This window comes from Micropterus salmoides, unplaced genomic scaffold (assembly GCF_014851395.1).
Source record: "Micropterus salmoides isolate LMB-PRFRI ecotype aquatic unplaced genomic scaffold, ASM1485139v1 Ms_hic_scaffold_15, whole genome shotgun sequence".
In the NCBI taxonomy this organism is placed as follows: domain Eukaryota; kingdom Metazoa; phylum Chordata; class Actinopteri; order Centrarchiformes; family Centrarchidae; genus Micropterus; species Micropterus salmoides.
The window spans coordinates 27193603-27215510 of record NW_024040596.1 but is presented as its reverse complement, the minus strand read 5'-3'; the positions used below and the strand labels follow the sequence as shown (position 1 = coordinate 27215510).

Sequence of the window (21908 nt, the reverse complement as noted above, 5' to 3'; positions counted from 1 at the left end):
GTAGAATCTACCGCCACCGGTCACAAACGAACGGTTTACTTAAGTTGGTGACGTACTGCGCATGCGCATTAAGTGGTAGCTGCGAGGTGGGAAAATTCATTCTATCGTCGTGTGTCTGCTAACCTGTAACATAAACATGATTTAAAGAAACATTTTGTAAGTTTACGACGTAAAATACTGGACACACATCTCTTTCTATTCACTTATCGCCGTAAGTAATGAGCTTGTTATTTTGTATTGCTCTGGTGTGTTTGTGGGAGGAATATGGTTCACTGTTTGCTCTCTGGTCCAACACGATGTAACGTTAACGTTATGGTGTATCAGATTAACGTTAACTGCGTGGCCTAGCTAGCTATTACATGTTCTGTTTTGTTTCTAATCTTTCCAGTTATGTTTAGCGGTATGTTGTAATAGTATACGCTGAGTAAGATAAAGATATATATTGCAAAGGCCTTGTGGACACGCACGAAAGTAGAAGTAGCTAGCCCCAATTGTCAGATATAAAAATGTGGTTGGGCACAACTTTTTGTGTGCGCGTCTTCGAGCCAACGGTAATAGCTCCAGACAAAAGTAATTGTGCGTTACTGTCCTTAAATACGTAATGTGTTACAAGTGGTCACACGCTGTCCTTTCAGGTTAACGTTAGTTATTGATTAGCTTTCGTTTCATTTTCTTTCATTGTTGAATTCACATGACATTGGAGATGCCTTACGTTACCATAGTTTAGCAGCTGGTTATTTTTATTCAAAGCAACTATTGTCAACTTTCTGCACATTGACTGATAAAACAGTTGTAAGTGTGAAACCGAAAAGGAGTCGCCTTTCTAGTTTTGTGAGTAATTTTATTGTCAAACCTACTGACTTAAAACCATGTTATTGCTCTAACTAATACTAATACTTTTTAGTGAAAGGAATAGCATCACCAATGTTTTGAACTTTGTTTTTCAAATCACTAAATGTTATATACACCCATCTTTGTGTTCAGTTCAGCTCATTTATTATTATCCCAAGTGGGGAAACTTAAGTTGCAGTCAGGATACACGCTAAAACATACATCATCAGATAGACAACACAAGTAGAAAAAACATGTACAAAATACTGTGATCAGTTCATACAGAACACAAAAAACAATCTCTAAAATGTAAGGTTACCCGAGACGATTTAACAGGGTTATTGCACAAGGAACAAAATAATTTTTGCTCCTATTGCTCTTGAATCATGGCACTCTTAAAAAGTGTTGAGACTGACAGCCAATAGGTGGTCAGAGAATACAAACCAAACCCTAATTGTGATTTCCTGGGGGATCCGCAGCTTACCTGTTTGTGCAGCATGAAGATTGCAGTGGAAGGCTGCTGCCATGGGGAGCTGGACAAGATCTACGAGACAATCAGCTATCTGGAGAAGAAGGAAGGGGTGAAAGTGGACCTGCTGCTTTGCTGTGGAGACTTCCAAGCAGTGCGAAATGAGGGAGACATGAAGTGTATGGCGGTACCAGCCAAGTACAGAACGATGCAGACCTTTTACAAGTCAGTCTTTTTTTTCTTGTTTAAAAAAGTGCAAGATGTGATTCAGGGCCATTTAAAACAAATTGTCTTTGTTGCAGATACTATTCTGGAGAGAAGAAGGCTCCAGTACTGACCATCTTCATTGGAGGGAACCATGAGGCTTCAAACCACCTGCAGGAGCTGCCTTATGGAGGCTGGGTGGCACCCAACATTTATTATCTGGGTAGGGACCAGCAGACAGTAGATGTGATTATTCTGTCTATCTGTTAATTCCCAGGTCTGACTTGACAGTATTTCCCTAGGTTATGCTGGTGTTATTCGCTACAAAGGGATTAGAATTGGTGGTGTATCTGGCATCTTCAAATCACGTGACTACAGAAGAGGTTGGTAAACCCTTTTTTACTGCTTAATGGTTAAGTTTTATACATGTCCCAGTATGTTTACAAGAAATGTGTGCTCTTTAAGGTCACCATGAATTCCCTCCATACAATCCTGACACACTTCGAAGTGTATATCACATCCGAAATATTGAGGTATTCAAGTTAAAACAGGTAAATATCTTACATTCAACTTGTTATCTTGCTCACAACTTAAAATATTGTTAATTTATATCTTAACAGTGTGTATCGATTCATAAATGTTTTTCCCCACTAAGATCCAGATGCCCATAGACATTTTCATGAGCCATGACTGGCCTCGTGGAATCTACCACTATGGAAGCACAGGGGAATTGTTGCGAAAAAAGAAGTTCCTGCGTCAGGAAGTGGAGTCCAACACTCTTGGAAGTCCTGCTGCTGAGGAGCTCCTAGCTCACCTCCAACCCAGCTACTGGTTCTCTGCACATCTTCATGTGAAATTTGCTGCTGTTATGCAGCATCCGGTGAGAGCGACAGTTTTTCTGCAGCTAGCTGTATTGCTGCTAATGTGCCACTGATACATTTTAGATTATTATTCTGAGTATCAATCTAATGTACCAATGTATTAAACCAACTCAGTGGATTCTCTTGTCCTTAGCCTAAAGGTAATGCTGCCCCACGTGTAACCAAATTCCTGTCCCTGGATAAGTGTCTGCCCTATAGGGAATTCTTACAGGTGAGAGAAAGTTTTGTTGTTAAATAATACAAAGGTCACAGGCAAGTTTAAGGTGTAGGGGTGATAGATCTAAGCAAGCATTAAATATATATGTACACTTGTGTTGCAGATTGTGGATGTTCCAGAGAGACCGGGTTCATCTGAGGGTCTTGAGTATGATCCAGAGTGGCTTGCTATTCTGAAGGCCACCAATAGTCTACAAAGGACCACCCCCCACCCCTGGAACCCACCAGAGAATAATGGCCTGCACGAACGGTACACAAGATATTTAGACAAGCAATTACAGGCAGTGAAAATGCAGTCAGTTGAAATATGGTCATCCCAGTGAAAAGGACCCTATGGTGCCTCAAGAGCCACTCATGGATATAAATTGGGGAAACCAAAAGACAATCATTTTCAAGCCGTAACTTAACGTAGCTAAAGCTCCACTGAAGCAGACCTGGCATGTCATAATTTCAGTTAAACTTATTTTTATAAATTAGGCAAACTCCTAAATTTAAGACTCGGGGGGAAAAAGTAGCTGCCTGAACATAAAACGGACTTGATAAATTAAATTTTTTACCTATAGAAGGAAATTAAGGTAGATTTATTAGTCATTTTACAACACATGGTTCTATAATGAGATTAAGCTGTGGTTCCCTTTATGCTACTCGCAAAAAGCAAATGTTATATAGAAAAATGATATACAGTAGATGGATGGCTAAATAACAAGTCACAGAAAATAATTGACATGGTGAAAAAGAAACTGATATGGTGAAGCGCTGAGGATGAATTTAAGTCTCACAGCCTGGAGGAAGAAGCTGCTCTGTAGTCTGGTGGTGCGACAGCAGATACGTCTCTTGCCAGATGGCCGCAGGGTGGGTACTGTCTTTTGGTGTCCTTTTGGCTCAGCACAGACACCTCACCTCACCGTTATCACTGATGCTCAGTAGATGGGTACCAGTGCAGTTGGATATATTTTATATTCTGGGTATACAACCAATGATCATTATTGAATTTTTTGCAGATTAATCTCTTGATAAATTAATTAGCTAATAACTGTTTTGGTCTAGATAATGCCTTGAGTTGTCTGATCAACAAATGTAGTTTAGTTTACTAATCACAAGTGTTTGTGGTAGAGACTGCACACTTAAGCTGCAAAAAAAAGATCTATTCTTAAAACTTACAAGTACTACACATTTGACTTCATCATGCTCATGAAAATATGCAGTGGACCAAAGGCTTAAATATAAACACACACAGCTTGTGTAGCAATTAGCAATGGCATACAGGTGTTAAAATAAAGCTTGGTCTAACATTTCAGACAATGAAGGTACAAAATACAACATACAGAAATGCCACAGAGCAATTCACACCTTCAGCCCCAAAGTACTTGCTGTGTGCAAAGTGATTTTTCTCTTTCATATTCAGTTTACTATCTTATAACACAAGACAAGCTTGAATATATCAGTAGTGTTTGGGATTGACTTTTGCAGTTTACTGAAACATGACGACACAGCTGTTGGGCTTACAGTTTTGGTTCATGCTGTCTTTTACAATATGGATTGTCTATAACCATCAGGTGGGACTTTAGACCTTCAGAAGAAGCTATGATGCAGGTGGTGGAGGATCTCAGCGGTGAGCTTGCCATTCCAGACAACTTTAGCCGGACTGTGCCTCCGTATGACCCCAACAACCCACAGCCCCATGCCACCCCCAGCTGTAACACCAATCCTCAGACGACCGAGCTCTGTGCCACGTTAGGTCTCACAGACATCTACGCCCAGGTTGGGCAGGGAGGAGATGGTTTGGGGAGAGCTCAGGGCAGTACTGGAGGGGAGGAGGAGGAGGAGGATGAAGACGAACATAGTGTAGCAAGTGTGGACGAGCCAAGCGAGTATCCAACCGACACTTCGGGGCTGTCGAGTTCATTAAATCCTGATGAGATCACAATAGAGGATGAGTGGGAGGAAGAGGAGGGAAAGGAGGAGGTTGAGGACAGGTCTAACTCAAAAGCGGCAGCAAAGGGAGATGAGCTCTCTGATGTACCTGTAGGTGAAATCCACACCCCGAGCCGTATGATTCTGCCCGAGCCCAAATCAGATTTCTCCCCCACCCGTATGTCCAACCTAATGAACCTGCCACCTCCCGCCCACTCTACCCCCGCAGTAGCCCGCTCTCACTTTGGAGCAGAAGGGGAAGGACACTGTGAGGGTGATGATGAGGATGCAACAGCTGTACGTATCCTAAAACGTACCAGCGATGAGACAAAGGCTGCTGGCAGTAGAGACACAACTCCCAGAATCAAACGCAGGAACCAGGTCATCTATACAACAGTGGAGGGTGAGGAATGTGAGGATTAGAGGTCAGGGTCAGATGAGGCAGAAGGTGAGGAGTCATTCCATACCATTTGTCACATAGTGTACAGGTATTTTTTAGTTTATTATATTTTATTGATTTGCAAAACTTGGTATTAATTTATGTATTTACTTTCTGCCGTTTTATACAGCCACTGACATGAGCTCCACAAAGCAGGAAGTACGGCTTTATTAAAACGCGCTAAAAGCAAAATGTACGCCACAAAAGAGCGTTAGTTTCTGGATTCGAATATAGCCGTTCAAAATGTTGTCTCTTTTGTTAAAATGTTTTTTATAAATTTTAATCAAACCCAGAAAATTTTAGGAAATGAGAATTTTATGTTTATTTTAGATTTGTGTTTTTGTACATGTAATTCAGACAAAGCAATGAAGCTGGAAAATTAAAATATACAATGTACAGCCACTCGGCAATCTCTCAAAAGGAGCTAATAAAATGCGGTTGTTAATATCTTGTGCAAGTGAAAGAAAAGCAATCAGCATTTTGCACTCAAAGCGCCATTCACAGCTTTATTGAACACTGCACATACTCAAAGTGCTGATGAAAAAAAATCACGTCTTGTTTTAATTACCTTTTGTCATCTTAATTGCACAGGACACTGAACCTACTTGTTATTACTGGACAATAAATAAGTTAATGCTGTTCAATGTACATAATGAGCTGATGGGGGAAACGAATAATGTCAGCTTTTATTTGAATACTGATCGAAAATGGCACTGTACTTTAAATGCCGGTCTTAGTTTGAGACTCTTAATAAGTTCAACGTATTTTATCAAAATGCCTTAATATGCATGGTTGTGAATCTGAAAATAAAGCAGAACAAAAGACTTTCCTGGACACCAATATTCGTTTAAATCAAAGAGATTTATAACTGATTAGTTCTTTTTTTTTTTTTCTTTTTTTTTTTCTTCAATGGTCCACTCCAGGTTCACGGGTGTGCTCTGCTAAAAACATACACTTTCTTTAAAATTAAGACAATATATAACATACAGTGTATTCAACAAGACCTCTTTACATCCATACAAAGAGCCAATACAGTATATAGCCTTATGACAGGGTGCCAAGATATTTGTTTATACTACGCCATTGTCAGGGAAATGGTTCTCCTGCACATTGCCTATGAAGCACACACTTAAACAAAGCCCCAAATGTGATTTACAGAAAAAGAAAACTGGGAATAGGCACTTTTGTTTGTTTTTTGTGTTTACATCAATTCTTTCCTCGTTTTCTTCAGGCAAGCTTTGGACAGTAACCAAGCACACAACCCCGTTTTAAGAGCATCATATTAAATTAAATGAATCAGTAAAACAATTTTAAGATCACTATGATTTCATGTTCAACAATTTAGCCTTGGGACAAGGGACAGATGGACACATTAAACACAAGATGGTACAGGTTTATTACAAATATTATGTTTTGTTATCTTCCTGCCTTACATTCTGTACTGAACTGTTTTTCTGTGAGGACCCTGACCCCCAATGTCATTTATCTGATGCCGATAATTTTATCTGGGCAGAGCCATACGTGGACAACCACACTAATTAAAAAATTAGATCAAGCTTACTGCTTTCTTAAGGTTTGGGGGACATGTTCTCTGCTGCAGACATGTAATTTGTTAGAGCTCACAGTTCATATATAACAATTTTAAATCAAGTGACTACATATACTCCAAATCGAGTCTATTGTTGATGATAAGAGCTACAGCCTGTGGTGCTTCGCAGAGCACTCAAGCCAGGCAACAAAACCCAAAATAATTTTTCAATACAATAAGCAAGTCTGTTGGACCAACTGTAAAATCATCAACCTTGTAAAGACAAACAATCCCGTTAAATTAGAACTTAGTTTAAATGGTTGCCTCACATAATGAGTTTCTGTCTGGATAAAAGGAGGAGAAATATGGAGTGCCTACCAGCAGTCACGAGAAGTCAAAACACTGGACGATAAATACGTACAAACGGACTTATGTTGGGCAAACTGTGCCATGGGTCTTATCTAATGTGGGCCTGGACAGGACCAGTGACACCAGGGAAGGTCAGGCAGGACAGAGGGTTTAAGAATTGTGGGATCATTCCAGGGGTACAATATGTGGCGTTATTCACAGCAGGATTTGATTGATTCAAGACTAGAGGGAGGCAAAGCGAGCAGATGCAAGCTCTGACAAAGGGGAAGAAGAAAGCAGCCACAGCGTAACCATTTTGGCTTCTGTGTTTTTTTTTTTTTTTTTTTATGTCTTGGCGGGGTTTTTTTAGTTTTTTTTTCTCCCCTCCTTTCTTGGCCTCTTGCCAGCGTGTGCTCCTCATTTTGTGCATTTTTATGCAATCGGAGCCATGACTGAAATTATGCAAGGCAGAATGAAAACGAAATAATCACGATTAGTGCTAAGTACTGCAACTGGCTTGCCACTGTCTTCCCCATTCTTTATTTCCTTCTTCTCGATCTCAGTCTTTAATATACCTCCATTTGTATATTCCAAATGCAGAATCTCAGTTGTTGGTCAAGAGAGACGGTTGTGAAACACTCGTGTCTTCCTCTTCCATTTCTACTTGCTCTTTCGTTCCTCTTATTCTTTCCTTTGATTTTCTGTCTCTGAATTTCTGTCTGCTTGGACAGGAGGATGAATGGAGGGTAAGGGAGTGAATGGATACTTGGTTACCCCACATCAGGCCCACCCCTGTAAGTTGGTTGAAGGAGGAGGGCTGTGGTGGTGTGGATTGTGAGATACTGGTGAGCGTTGTGGAGGTCTAGTTCCCACCACAGCAGGCTCTGGTAGAGTGGGCATCTGGGTCCTGGAGGTTGACTCCACGATGTCGTGCTGCATGTGTAGGGTTTTGGGTGTCTGTTTTTGGCATCTTTTTTGCTACATTAAGAAGATAAAGTAAAATATTTTGACATCAAATTTAAAAACATGCTCTATTTTCTGACTGAGGAAGTACTCATATCGACCAAGAGTCAGGAGAAAATAAAAAAAACTTTCAAATATATTGATATTGTTAAAAAAAATAAAAATCCTGTATCCGCATCTGAATTTAGATGCACACCAAAAGTGATAGATAATCATGGATACATGTACCAGACAAGTGCAGTGCAAATCGCCTGTCAGATCTGCCCCGAAAATGAGCTCATGTGCCTCATTTTTTCAAAGCTCATTAAGTCGTCATGTCTGGTAACCCTTTCAAAGATTCATGAATGTGAATCTGCATCAAAAATGGAATCACTTTTTCACTGACCCATGGCTTACTTCCCACTAAATGTCATTTAAGTCTGTGAGCGAGTTCTTGACATGTGCTGCTAACCAACCTAGACCAAAGACATAATCTCTTAAAAAGGACCAGTGTGTAAGATTGAGGTGGATCTTTGGCAGATATGCGGGGTATTTTAGATTTGGTGGAAAAACAAATTGGGGTCATTGGCCAGGTGCCTGGTAATAGTTTGCAATTGTATCGTAGGGCCAGGTTTATGTTGCTGTGTTTTGCACTGGCTGAGACTAATGTGACCCTCACTGTCCACCATACCCATCCTGACAAACAGCGAACAGCAAACCTCTGTGTTTGAAAAGTGAAGCCAATGCGACGGCGACACCACTGGTTGCAAAAAGAAGTCTGTTGTATTGTACAGTGACAAAATGAGTAGGGGGTAAGCGAGATTTTGAACAGTGAAGCCTGTAGAGACCAAATCCGGGCTGCCTGCCAGATCCCTTTCTGCACATGCGCAAAAGTGGTCCTGTCTGTCAAAGAACGTTACCAAAAATGTGCCTGTAATTATTCATGTGTTGTCTGTTCTCATCTCAGGGCGTCAGAAAGGCTGACAAAGCATTATTTGATGCAAAAGGTACCCTTCGGCGTGCGGATGAGATACCCTGTATAGCCCGGAAGCGCTAGTAGCTAGCTAGGTAGCTAGCTATGTTAGTAAATAAGGCGTTGACAGCTTGCCAAACCCCCTTATCCTTACCCTAACCATGACAGGGGTGTGTGCCTAAACCAAAGTCAGTGACCGTATGCATGTCGACCGGCTAACCCTACAGCTGCTAGCTCCTTTGTTAGATTGTCACTATTAGAAATTAAAAACGTACTGTTGAATAAGGCTTTTCTTATCTTGAGTATATTCCTATTACCTCATATCATAGTGAACAGTTTAATCTTCAGTAATTAAAAAACATTTTTTTATCTTTATTTGAAAGATTCAGTTGGATCATTTTGAATAGGCAGATTTAGAGTAACCTTTGACTGACGGAACCACTTTTGCGCATGTGCAGAACGGATCCGGCAGGCGGTACAGATTTGGCACTGACAAAGCCTGCATGAAGGGTTCCATGTAGGCCCAAAAATTATGTCACAACGACATCCCAACACACATGAGATAAAATTGTATAGTTTAGATAAACTATACAAAAAAAAATTTTTTTTTAAAACGAATGGCTATCCGTGACGCTACGTTGGTTTTGGGCAAGTGAGCCTTGTAGGTTGGCTGATTAAACAGTCACAGTCTGAGTCAGACAAACACAATGGGACAACAAAATATTTTGTTGGAGCAGCCGGGTGCAGCCATGCAGTTACCAGAATTACTGTGTTTCTGCCGTTGCACTGCATTGTTATACTGCGTCTTACACTACACAATCATGTGCAGTAGCTACATAGGACCAAAAACTGGCTTCACTGCTTTTCATTCAAACCTGTGGAGAGGCTTCATCCATTCATTAAAATGTCAATGAGAAAATGAGGCTTCTCATCTGATTTATTACCTCAGTAAACACTTTCCTAATGAGTTTATGCTCTCAGTCGCTAGTTTCAAGTGTTCTTCAGCATGATTTTCTTTTTGTAGTAAGAGACAGTGAGCCAAAAACACCAAGGAGTCAGCTGTTCATTTTCTCTGGTAAGTACCTTTTTATTTTAAGCCTGTTTTTCGCCAAAATTGACATCCCAATTATTAGAACACTTAACATGAATTATGGATTCACTTTGCTAACAAAGCTAGCTAGCGCCATCTTCGTCTGAATATGGTCACATCTGGGGATGAGCCAAATGGTACATTTTGGACTTTGGAATATGGCAGAATTGCTCTAAAGATGGCCTTTCCCCTTTCTTGCAAGTTTTAAGGCCACTGTCTCCTACACGCTTGAAAAGCGAGGGCTATTTAGTTGGTTGCAATCTGCAACCTTTCTAGATGCCACTAAATCCTACACACAGGTCCTTTAAGCAGATGTAATGACTCCTTTGGCCTAAATCCCATTCTATTCTGGAATAAAAGTCACATTTCTTTTGTTAAACTGTAAATAAAGGGTACTCACCGATGGCCAGGAAGAGATCATTGACGTTCATTGCTGTCTTGGCAGAAGTCTCCATAAAGAGCAAGCCAGTGTCTTCAGAGTATGTCTGGGCTTCCTGTGGCATACAACACACAAACAAATATTAATATAGCATCAGCAGTAATTTGTAGGTTTTCAAACACTATAAAAATACTTTTAAGCCTTTACCTTAAGAAGAGCTAAAATGTTTCTTATCTACAAATAGCAGGCACTCAGTCGAGCACAGACCTTTGACGCCACTACACAAACCTCTGAGCTGTGATGTGCCGCCTCTGCAGCAAGAAAAGGTCAGGTAGCAGCTGGCTCGTTATGACTTTTCCAACTGTGTTTTTATGCGTGGCGGACATCACAACAATTTGATCCTTGTGCTCTACTTTCTGATCTTTTTGTGAAATTGTGCACACAAGCCCACTCCCACTTTTAATCAAAATCTGCTAGCATTGGAACACCTCCACCTGGACCACTACAATCTCAACTGTAAGCTCGACTGTAGGCTTATAGGCTTAAAGCACACAGAGACATATGTCACCTGTCATCAGCAGTAATTACCGTCCAGCTTCAGAGAGGTAATCATTTCTGATTTAGTTTAGGCTACAGCCCACAAAATGGGTCAGACGGGAGTGTGTTACCTCGTACTCTACTAGTCTCCTCTCTGCCAGGTCAGCCTTGTTCCCGGCCAGGGCGATAACAATGTTGGGACTGGCCTGCCTCTGCAGCTCCTTCACCCAGGCCTTGGCTCTCTCGAAAGTCTCCTATACAAACACAGCACCAAGGTCAGATAAACCACTGACACATATTTAATTAGCAGGAAAAAATGACAGAGGTCGTGAAAGCTGTGCATGAATAATATATCAATATAGGAATTTATTCATCAGTTAGGGGACAAACTGGACTGTAAACTTCTATCATATTGATATAAAATCAGAATGGCAAATTACACACAAATATGAAGGTTCAGGCTGCGTCACCGTTAAGTAAAAGAATGTCTTCACTTATTTGACAAACACTTCTGCAGGCAGCGACAGTGATTACGTACTAATACTAATGAATACATCTGTTTATACTATACCGGCTTGGTGATGTCAAAGACAACGATAGCAGCCTGAGCGCCACGGTAGTACATAGGAGCCAGGCTATGGTATCGCTCTTGTCCTGCGGTGTCCCAGATCTCAAACTTCACAGTGGTATCATCTAGGCACACGGACTGAGCCAGAAATGCAGCTGGACGGAAGAAGGGGGAAATAACATGTTGCCAGGTGTTTTAAAAATAATAATAATAATAACCTCCCATCACTATCCCAATTGCTACCCCTTTGATCACCTGATTTTAGCAAACAACTTCTTCCCCCCTCACACAAACACACACACACTGTCCACACTTCCCAGTCTTCACCTCCTATGGTTGTCTCCTGGAACTCGTCGAATTGCCCCTTGACAAAACGCAGCACCAGGCTGGACTTGCCCACAGCCATGTCACCCAGGAGCACCAACTTGAACTGGCAGATCTTGGTTTGTGGTAGTGTGCCGTTGGAGCGGCCTCCACTCCCTCTGGAGCTCATACCGGCCCGTGTAGCAGAACGGCAGGGGGGCTGGGGCTCCTCCCTGGAGTAGATGTAGGTGCTTCTGGGATATCAGCCACTTGCGCTGCCTTCCAAACCGAGTGTGGTCAAGTCTCACTGACGGTGTCTTGACCTCTCTTAACTCCGAGCTGAAGAAGTGAAATGTTTTGTTTAGATTACATCATGCCTTACCTCATAAGCACCTTTCTTTCTTTATCAAGGCAACACGTTCTTCCAGTGCAAGTCTGAAGATTGGGGGTTTATAAGGAGGTGGAGATCTAACATGAATTCAAGGAATAGCAAAGGTTTGCATTGCTTACATTTACCAAACCTGAATGTCTACTGTTTTTACATCTAACCTCACCTTAAATACACATTTCTTTCCTCCTCAGGGCAACAAAGGCCTCTTCCAGTCTAAAGATTAGGGTTTTATAGAGGGGGCATGTCAAGGAGTCAAAGAACCGCAAAAGTTTTCATTGCAACTGCGTTACTTACATTTAGCAACCCTGAATATCTACTGTGTTTACATCGTACCTTGCCTCAAATACACTTTTCTTTCCTCCTCAGAGCAACGAAGGCCCCTTCTAGTGCATGAACAAAGTCTAAAGATTAGGGTTTTATAAGGAAGGGTGGAGATTTCCTTGGCACCAAACCAAGGAATAGCAAGAGAAGAAGAAGTTTGCGCTGCAGCTGCATTGCTTAACATTTACCAGCCCTGCGTGTGCAAAAACATACACTGCCCGTTGCAAGCAGTGTCCCATTTTCATGCAGTGAAACTTGAGCTTTAACAGAGATGCTGCGCCTCACACTGATGTTTCCCACCTCTCAGACAACAATGCTTTACATCCATCACTGCAGCAGATTTCAAAAACATTACTCCAACCTCGACGTCAGTAGTGTGAAGTCTCTGGACAGACGGCGGCCGCCACTCCTGCACTCTTGTCACTATTACCGTTATGGTTACTCCCTCCAGTAAACGTTATCAGATCAGCAGCCCTTATTTTGCGTTATGTGCTAACGGGACACCGCTCCGGCCACTCAGGTCGGACAAGACAGAACTGAATCAAAAGCTTTATATTTCGACGCCCCTGTTAAACATACCACTGCTACCTGTTCATGTGATTAACATATCACTACTGAGGGGGAAATATAAAAATATTTACCGTATATATGCTGTCGTTTCAAAAGCGCTGGTATCGCAGGATTCACTGTTGACAATCTGGCTATCAGCTGGTTAAAGAAAAACGCTTCCTGTAAAGTGACGCATGCGCACTGATTGCCGCATTGTCAATCCCGTGAAGAGAAGAAGAACCGCATTCCTCCTCCTCCTCAGTGTTATGAAGGTGTCACTTTGGGCTCTGGGTGTCTGTGGCATTTTCCATATTTTAATCAATTAATGGAGAAAATAATCAGCATATTATTTCATGATGAAGTTATTAGTTACAGTCCGAAAGAAAATAATTCAAAATAAGTTCTACCAGTAAAATCCTGCTTTTACATGAATGTGCACGAGTGTATTATGATATAATATATACTGGTTTAACAGTCAAATGGGACATTTTACTGCTTTGAATAATTTTACTTTAAATAGGCCTAATTTAAGTACATTTTCCTGATTAGACTTTTACATAAGTAACATTTTTAGTGCTGTGGGTTACTTTTACTAGTAATAGAGTATTTTACAGTGTGATGTTAGTACTTTTACTTCAGTAAAGGATCTCAATCCTTCGTCCACCACTGCTTAAAGTATGAATAATTTGAATGGGGTTTTGAACGATATGTAAATGACCTCCAAACCGCAGGGGGCGCACGATCGCGGGCAGGAAGCCACTCGGAAGTATTTCCCACATGAAGGATGTTTGAATTGTTTTGATCAGTGGACTGACTTTCCTATGAACGCTTATTTATTACACTGCACAATGTGTGTTGGAGTTTATCTGCGAGGTGATGTGAAGGCTTGTTGACATTATGCCAACGACAAACAGAAAGAAGCAGAAGGGGAGGGACACGGCGGTAGGTCTCACTTCTTCAGTCCCTATATTAACTTACTAACGTTACTATAAAACTAAGTTACAGTGGTGGATTGAAACTAATGACTGTACCTGATGTTCTTGTACTTTTTGAATATTTCACATACAAACACGATGACCTTATAAAATGTGAAGCATCGTTGTGTATTAAACTACTCAAAAGTGTATAAAATACTTTTAGCTATAACAGTTTGCTTGAGCTCAGCCATCAATAATACAATAACGCCATAATGTTACATAATATGATAAAGATAGACTTGATCCAACACTGGGGAAATTCACTTGTTAAAGCAGCTCCAGATACAACACAAACACAACAGGTAGAAAAATACACATTAGATATAAAAATTGAATGGAAAAATATAATCTAGAGTAGGAATAGAAAAATAAGAATAAGTTATATACATACCATTGATATAAACATTGCACAGGTCGCAGCAGGAGATAGTGGCATGGTGTAGAAAATAAATAAATGAATGATTGCACAGGACATAAATAAATTCAGCAGTATAATTTAGAGTACATTATATTGTATGTATGATTGCACAGTGACTGTACAGGTATGAGGAAAAAATACTGTTACGTTATGTCATTGTCATCAGTACATCAGTAATCCAATAACTTAATGTATTACAGTATAACACTCACAGAGGGCATTTTTCTGCATTGAATTCTTCCATTTTTGGTACTTTCAAAAGTACATTTTGGCAAGAATATCTATGTACTTTCAACATTTTCAATGAAGGACTTTGCTTGTAATGGCTTATTTTTATAGTATTTTCTTCCACTGCTGTCAAAAGGTAAATCAAACTGGTCTCAGGCGTAGGCGTATACAGTAATAATAATTTGTGTTTTTCTTGCTTGACACAGGTACAGGGAACCAACGACAGCAGTGTGGTGAGCAAAGTGTCTGCTGCAGCGCAGGGCTACTTCCAGGATTTCTTCCTACAACACTTTGTGTACAAAGCAGCCAGGAGAGCCCCACTCATCAACAGGTCAGCGGGGATCTTCATCTTGCGATCATGCTCACAATCACTTTATTGAGCGCACAAAATACATGCACAGGAGTTGGCCTGCGTTTGACAGTGGTGTAAAATCTGGACATTTGGGATGGGATGGGATTACTCTAATGTGTAAGGGAAGAGTGCAGGAGTCATAGCAGTACAAAGAGCGCCGCCATAGAGGGTGAATGTGTGTTAAGCATCAGATCTTGTACCATGAGGTGATACACAAAGCAGGACAGAAGTGGGGTAAATAATTAATTACATTGTAATGTGTCTAAATAGTTATATGTACTGCAAGGACAGGCTAAACTGTTACTACTGTAACACCTAACGTTCATTATGGGAATGATCTACAGATATTTGTCGATTAATCATTTGGTCTATAAAATATCTTAGAATAGTGAAACATGTCTATCGTAGAGTTCAATATGTCTTCAGTTGTATACAAGTAGTGTACGGAACACAGTAAACAATATATAATAAGTGTATTTGCATGTTTTAGGGGTTACTATGTACGCTGGAGAGCTGTGGACCACTGTGTGAGGAGGTTCCTACACGTTACTGAAAACTGCCCCAAGAGACAGGCAAATTAACTTTTTATTTTCCAACACTATGTTGTGTAGAAAGTTGGCATGTATTTTATGTACCATCATTTCTGGGGGGGATGGTTTCTTACTCCCTCTGGTGTTATCTTTCCCCATTGTTTTTTTTAGATTTTGTCATTGGGCGCAGGGTTTGACTCTACGTATTTTCGCCTACACGCAGATGACGCTTTGGACAGGGCTGTTGTGTTTGAGGTTGATTTTCCTGATGTCACGCGACGCAAGGCTGCTCTCATTAGTTCTAATATTACCCTGAGGGGGATGTTAGACTCGCATTTACCTTCCCTTACAGGTTTGGTATTTGTTTTACACCGAACACACGTGTTATTTTATTGTCTTTTCAGAAGTCTAGAAAGAAATGCACATATAAGTTATGTTAGATTTCATAACCAGCTGTCTGCCTGTGTGTCTGCAGGACCTTTATATGTGTCTAGTGGTCAGTACCATCTGCTAGGGGTGGATGTTAGACAGGAGTCCCAGGTGGAAGAAGCTCTGGGTGCAGCTGGTCTGGACTGGGCTGCCCCTACGCTAATCTTATCTGAAGTGGTACTTACATACATGGAAACACAATGGTAAGGACTGCAATTTTGTCAAATTAGGGGCCCATATCATCCTTTTTGTGTATACAAAAGAGATACTTTAAAACCAGGTACTGTATTTTGATCTTAGCTTAGGTACAATAATTACATCATCAACCTGCAAAATAAGCATGATTATTGTCTTAGCCATAATCATACATCTCTAATGTCTGTTTGTAGTAGTTACATGTTGTGTGTCTTCCAGGTCCGATGCTGTCATTAGTTGGGCGGCAAAGCTCTTGCCACAGTCACTCTTCGTCATGTACGAGCAGATACATCCCCACGATCCCTTTGGTCAGATCATGCAAGATCATTTCCTGAAACTAAATTCAACTCTACATGCCCTTCGACAGTACCCAGACACTGCTGCACAGAGACACAGGTTCCTGGACAAGGCCAGTATGCACACAGTATTTATCTACTTAGTGCTACGTTACTGTTGCTCTTTAAGTGTAATGAAACACCTTTATCAAGTGGTATAGACAACAGAGGGGTTTACTTCTTATTTCTGTGCTAATTGGTTACATCAAGAAATATATGATAAAGCATGACTTTCTTTATAATTTCTTTTTTTTTTTTTTTTGTCACAATCAATCATACAGGGTAAAATCATAGTGAAATGTATGTCTGCAAGCTCCTTAAATTGTGCTTTAATAATTAAGTGTAAAATACAATACAAAAAAAAATTAGATACGAGCAATAGTTTAATAATATAGCATCGTGCTGTTTAATAAAAATGTGTTTTTGTCTTCAGGGCTGGGAGGAGTGTGTGTGTCTGGACATGAATGACTTCTACCTCGGGTTGGTCCCTGAGGAGGAGAGGTGCAGGGTGGAGAGCCTGGAGCCTTTTGATGAATATGAGGTTAGCTGTGTTCACGTCTTCTTATTTTGTGAGGTTGTGGTTGTCTCTCTGTTGTCCATGTTTAATAAAATCATGCATCCTAGAATAAATATTGACTCTGTATCTGTCTGCCCTCAGGAGTGGCACCAGAAATGTTCCCACTATTTCATCCTCACTGCTTCCCGAGGATCTTTGATGGCACAGGCTTTGCTCTTGCACGCTCCAGGTAGCTATCACTTTATTTCTCTCTCCCTTCTTCCAACTAAAGAATCTTCGGTAATATCGATCTTTCATTATTTGACACCTTTAAGACACATTATTCACACGTCTGTACGGCTTTTGTTGTGAAGGTTGTGACGTTTGTGTGATTTTCTGATGTGTGTTTGCTGAAGTATATCCAGTGTCATCCGTTTGCCCATCTTGGAGCGCCACAGCTCTGAGTTTGCGGACCGTACCAGTTTCTATGGAGGGGCTGGGGATGGCTTCCGCCTTGGTGAGGCCAGGCCAGGTCCTACTAACAGGAGGCTCAGCAGAGGGGGCAGGATGGCAGTGACTAGGATCCTCCTCAGGGACCAGGAAGGCTGGAGATTTGTCTGTGTGGAACCATCTGTAGATTTAGGTGAGAGGGCTTGCTGCTTTTGATTTTTTTGTTTTCTGTCAGTAGTGAGTTTTGCTCTTATACTACATTTAGAATTTCTCTCCAAATCCGTATAAAAGCTAGCTGGTATCACCATATTTTTTCTCTCTATTATCAAACCGTGCAAGAGAAGTGAAAACAAATTTGCTTCCAGTGTGAACAGTTGGCTGTTGTGCTGCCTCCCAGGTGTTCGACTCTACCACACTGTTACCTCTCTTCCTGGAGGAGGTATTGTGGTATACGGTGGTCGCTCCTCTCCACTCAACCCAATAAGAGGCCTTTTAAGAGTAAACCTGGACCCCAGTGGTCCACCTGGTCCTCTCGACTCTCAAAAGGGCCGAGACACAGTGAAACTTTGTGTGGAGCAGATGGTCTGTACGGGGGATTCACCACCGCCAAGATGGAGGCACACTGCTACTGTGGTCCGTCACGAAGGTGAAATGAAACAGGAAGTCATTATGTGATTTTTTCTGGTTGCTTTTTCTCTCTGTCCCTCACTCATCCGTTTTGATCCTTGCTTACTTATTGTACAATTAACCCTTTCATTTTTTCTGCAGGTAAAGACTTTCTGTTTGTGTTTGGTGGTAAGAATCAATCAGAAGCAGCTCTGGGTGACGGCTACTTCCTCTGTCTAGACCAGCAGCACTGGACTGAGGTTTGCTAAGTCCCTATCCATGTGTTTTCTTTATAAATATGTTTTTAATTTCGCCCACACTCATAGCACTTAAATGATCGTGTCTCTCTTCTCTTCAAATTACACTGGGCCTCATGTAGAGCCACTCGTACAAACGGGTTCGTGCTTAAGTGGGAAGTGTGAGCAGCTGTACTATGAATATGTTCTAATTGTTTCAGGCCCTCTAATACCTGCTGACAGCACGACTTTAAGCTCTGCTGTGTGAAATTCTTATTTTTACTTAATGGTAACAATTTTTTGAATAAAACAGAGCGGATCAGGCAGCCTTCTATGGTCATTGTAGGGATGCATTCTTGTGCACTGACTTGTGAACAGATAGTTTTCATCAGGCTGAAATGAGTTATGTACAACGAGTTTGTCCGGTTAAATGAGTTTTATTACTATTATTTACAGATCCCAGTAGAGGGCGCAGCACCAGAGGCCCGCCATTCCCACTCAGCCTTTCCATATCAGGGAGGTGTGGTGGTGTTTGGAGGACTAGACAGAAGGGGGGTGCCACTGGGGGACACAGTGGTGTTAAGACCAACTGAGAGAGGCTTCTCCTGGGAAAGAATAGAGGCGGAGCCCCCTCCTGTTCCCAGGTCTGTTGTTTTCCAGAGCTCAGTCAGTTCATCAAAACGAACCTCTGTTCTGCTTAGGAAAACCACCCACTAAAGAGCAACAAGAAATGAAAAGATTTGCTTTGTTTTAGGTACGCTCACTCTGCCCATGTGATCGGTGAAAAGCTGGTTGTTGTTGGTGGAGTTTGGCTGCATTCAGAGGGTGTACCAGGCGTTGTCATGATCAACCTCTCCACGTGCAGCAGTGTGGAGTTCAGCCTAGACACGGTCAGTTCACATTTATTGGACCTAAGGGACACGGATTTCACAACATTAATTTCAGTGGCGCTCGATGAATTGATGCATCCTCCCCAGGTGGCAAAGGCCTGGGTTTGTTGCCCTAAATGTGGCATCAAGTTCTCCATGTAAAGTAATTTGATCATGATTTGAAATAATTGATCATGCAGCCTCAAGGTGGATCTGTCAAGCAAGATGCTGAATAATAAATCACTGTGTGTTCTGCCATGTCTAGACCTCAGTGCCCTGGCCTCTGATGCTCCACTCATTCTGCTCTGAGCTGACAGACCCAGAAGAACCAGAGCTGCTGCTGATAGGTGGTGGAGGAAACTGTTTCTCCTTTGGGACTCACTTCAACCTTCAGCCTGTCACTGTGGACCTGAGACCTGTACTGGGATGAAGTAGTCTAAAGGGTTCTGTGAAACTGTTAAGCAGCTCAAATCAACAACTGAAGACAGGATGAAATGGATTCACTTGAATCATGTGGGACAGTTTGAACAGAGCTCAATTCAGGCCTATTGAAAGTCCCGGTTTGTTATTGTTATTGAACCCCAAAGTGTAGATGTAAAAGTATGCAAGGGCACAAAAGGCTCAAAAGACATTAAACATCTCATGAATAGAAAATCAAAAAAAATGTCTTTAGTCTGCTTATTGGACAGGTTTTTATTTGTGAGACCTCAGTTCAAAATCACAAAATAGTCAATGAAAGTTATAGTAAAATATCGACATAGTAGGTTGCTTTGTTTTAACGTTTTAGATGAAGGTTAAATCATTCAGTGAAGCGCCTGAAGGACTGGACCGTAGGGCTGACAGCGCCCCAGTCTCCTGGCTTGCGGTATTCCCCCTTCTCGAGGAAGTACTGGCGTCCACGGTAGTTGGGGTGCTCGTAGAAAACCCACCAGCCGTCGAAGACCTTACAGGAGTTGACCTCCCTCCAGCGGAACTTCTCCAGGAGGGAGGGACAGTCCTCTGTGGCCTCGAAGGCCTGGCCCCCGAAGTCTGCCTTCTCATACAGCTGCATCTTGTACTGGCTCCCACTGGTCTGGAAGGTGATTGGAGGAAGCGAGGGAGACGGTAGAGGTATGGGAGGAGATGAGAGGGGGTGAAAATGGAAGATGGGTGAAAAGAGGTAGCAGGTGGAGAGTAGTGAATGAAGGGTGGAGGCGGTAGTGCAGGGGGGTTAGGAAAGAATATGGAGGGGATGTGGGGTAAGAGAAAAGGGGAAGGGAGGATATATAGGGAGATGAGATTCGCACCTAACGAAAGGAGTATAAGTTTGTAGCGCCGCATATATAATTAGGCTCTCACAATAATATGAGCATCATGGTGAAGTAGCCTTTGTATAGATTATATACTCAGTGTTTCTGGAATGATCTACCAACTTTAACACCAACTATTTTTTCCATGCATGTAATCAACCATCCCTCATTGTTTGCTCCCTGTTTCATGCCTCTATAAATATTTGAAACCGTACACATGCAGCTTATACTAACTAGATCGATTTTTGTATGAAAGTGCTGTCCCCGAATCTGCCTGCAGGCTGTGGGTCACTTGGACCAAAGCCTGATCATACAAATAGACTCACCGAAGTATTGGTCTCCATTGACAAAGCCCTGCAGTCACCGGTCACAACACCATAGTGTGACCTGTCTGATGTGCCCTGTCAGTTTGTTTTACTCTCACTGTGTATTAGTTCACCTAACTTCTGACTGTCTGAACCTGAAGTTCATTACCCACAAAGTCAGACCCCTCTGCTACACTGCTGAGAGAGGAAAAAAAACCTACCAGGAGTCACATTTGTACAGGTTAGCGGTTAATTAAGAGATCTGCACACAGTGTTCAGCACATTTAATAAAAGAGGTCAGACGGTCGGTTAGATCTCAGCATCAGCAGCAGATCACAGGCGATAGCTGACTTACAAAGTGGACCAGCTTGCAGGAGCTGAGGCGGTCGTTGAGGCCCATCCAGCGCTGGTACTCTGGGTACTCCCCCCGGGTCAGGACATATTGGTAGCCCATGTAGTTGGGCCTCTCGTACACCACCCAGGCCCCACTCTCCACCCGGATGGAGTTGCAGCGGCTCAAGTAGGCGTGGAAATCCGAGCAGTCGCTGTCGCACTCGTAGCGGCGGCCCTGGAAGTTCTTGTCCTCATAGAAGACAATCTGTAGGGACAACACATGGGAGTTTAGCTCTCGTCATCTGCATTCGAGTCTAACCGGTGGTTCATCTTAGTCACTGTTTTGTCTCTCAAACTTTACAAAAAGCTTCTCTGATATTGGAAAGCATTGAATAGCATTCATTCTGTCAACAGACAGGGCAGCTTTAACCTCCAGCTTAACACCCAGTACTACAAAAAACCGGCCAGTCCAGTCAACAACACAGTTTGAAACTTGCCTCACTTGTAAATCAAAATAGGTCCAAACCACAATAATTCCTGCCGAGGCGGTTACATATACAGCCTTGTCTACAACTTAAACCCACACATTCATACTTGATCTACATGCCAGTGTTACCTGACTTTGTCCATGCCAGTCCCACTTTGTCTTAACTCACCCTGCCCATCTTGGATGTAGTGTGTGGGATAGCCTTGGTGATGGGTAAGCGATGGTTCCCCTGAGGTCTCGATGCTGCACTGGCCCCTCACCAGTCCCTTTTTATATCCCCGTTTTCCCACGTTTATAAACAGCAACAGTGGAGGCAAACGGGGAACAATCGCTTTGTCATGAAAATGAGATCCAAAAATTGAGTCAGTGATTCTAGTGCTATTCAGTTTTTCCAGAAAAGCGAGGAAGGATTACGGCATAATGGCCGGGCATGGTAAGCGTCCATTGACCCCACTTCTCTACTGGCTGTGTCCAGTGCCCACCCCCCACC

At 42.0% G+C, this 21908-nt stretch overlaps 4 protein-coding genes across 4 annotated transcripts; 2 read left to right on the top strand and 2 right to left on the bottom strand.

Moving 5' to 3' along the window:
* The first annotated feature begins 56 nt into the window (after positions 1-56).
* Positions 57-5779, top strand: dbr1 (debranching RNA lariats 1). Its single transcript, XM_038721364.1, has 9 exons — positions 57-211; positions 1311-1525; positions 1603-1727; positions 1807-1887; positions 1970-2055; positions 2160-2384; positions 2519-2596; positions 2706-2851; positions 4158-5779. Exons 2-9 carry the CDS (start codon positions 1329-1331, stop codon positions 4936-4938), a joined length of 1719 nt encoding a protein of 572 aa, XP_038577292.1. The 5' UTR covers positions 57-211; positions 1311-1328; the 3' UTR covers positions 4939-5779.
* Positions 5780-5833: 54 nt separating this feature from the next.
* rab5b (RAB5B, member RAS oncogene family) lies at positions 5834-13092 on the bottom strand. Its single transcript, XM_038721366.1, has 6 exons — positions 12976-13092; positions 11647-11961; positions 11323-11474; positions 10883-11005; positions 10236-10329; positions 5834-7808 (listed from the first exon to the last, which is right to left on the bottom strand). The coding sequence occupies exons 2-6, from the start codon at positions 11810-11812 to the stop codon at positions 7693-7695; spliced, it is 651 nt and encodes a 216-aa protein (XP_038577294.1). The 5' UTR covers positions 11813-11961; positions 12976-13092; the 3' UTR covers positions 5834-7692.
* Positions 13093-13657: 565 nt separating this feature from the next.
* lcmt2 (leucine carboxyl methyltransferase 2) lies at positions 13658-19668 on the top strand. The gene is given in 15 exon segments (XM_038721362.1): positions 13658-13825; positions 14713-14837; positions 15349-15430; positions 15560-15740; positions 15864-16020; positions 16232-16421; positions 16781-16888; positions 17006-17093; positions 17260-17391; positions 17394-17486; positions 17691-17939; positions 18062-18159; positions 18592-18779; positions 18890-19025; positions 19270-19668. Coding segments are annotated over 15 exon segments (2037 nt in total). The 5' UTR covers positions 13658-13780; the 3' UTR covers positions 19435-19668.
* A 106-nt stretch (positions 19669-19774) lies between these two features.
* Positions 19775-21596, bottom strand: crygs2 (crystallin, gamma S2). Its single transcript, XM_038719812.1, has 3 exons — positions 21588-21596; positions 20954-21223; positions 19775-20076 (listed from the first exon to the last, which is right to left on the bottom strand). Exons 1-3 carry the CDS (start codon positions 21594-21596, stop codon positions 19804-19806), a joined length of 552 nt encoding a protein of 183 aa, XP_038575740.1. The 3' UTR covers positions 19775-19803.
* Between the last annotated feature and the right edge of the window lie 312 nt (positions 21597-21908).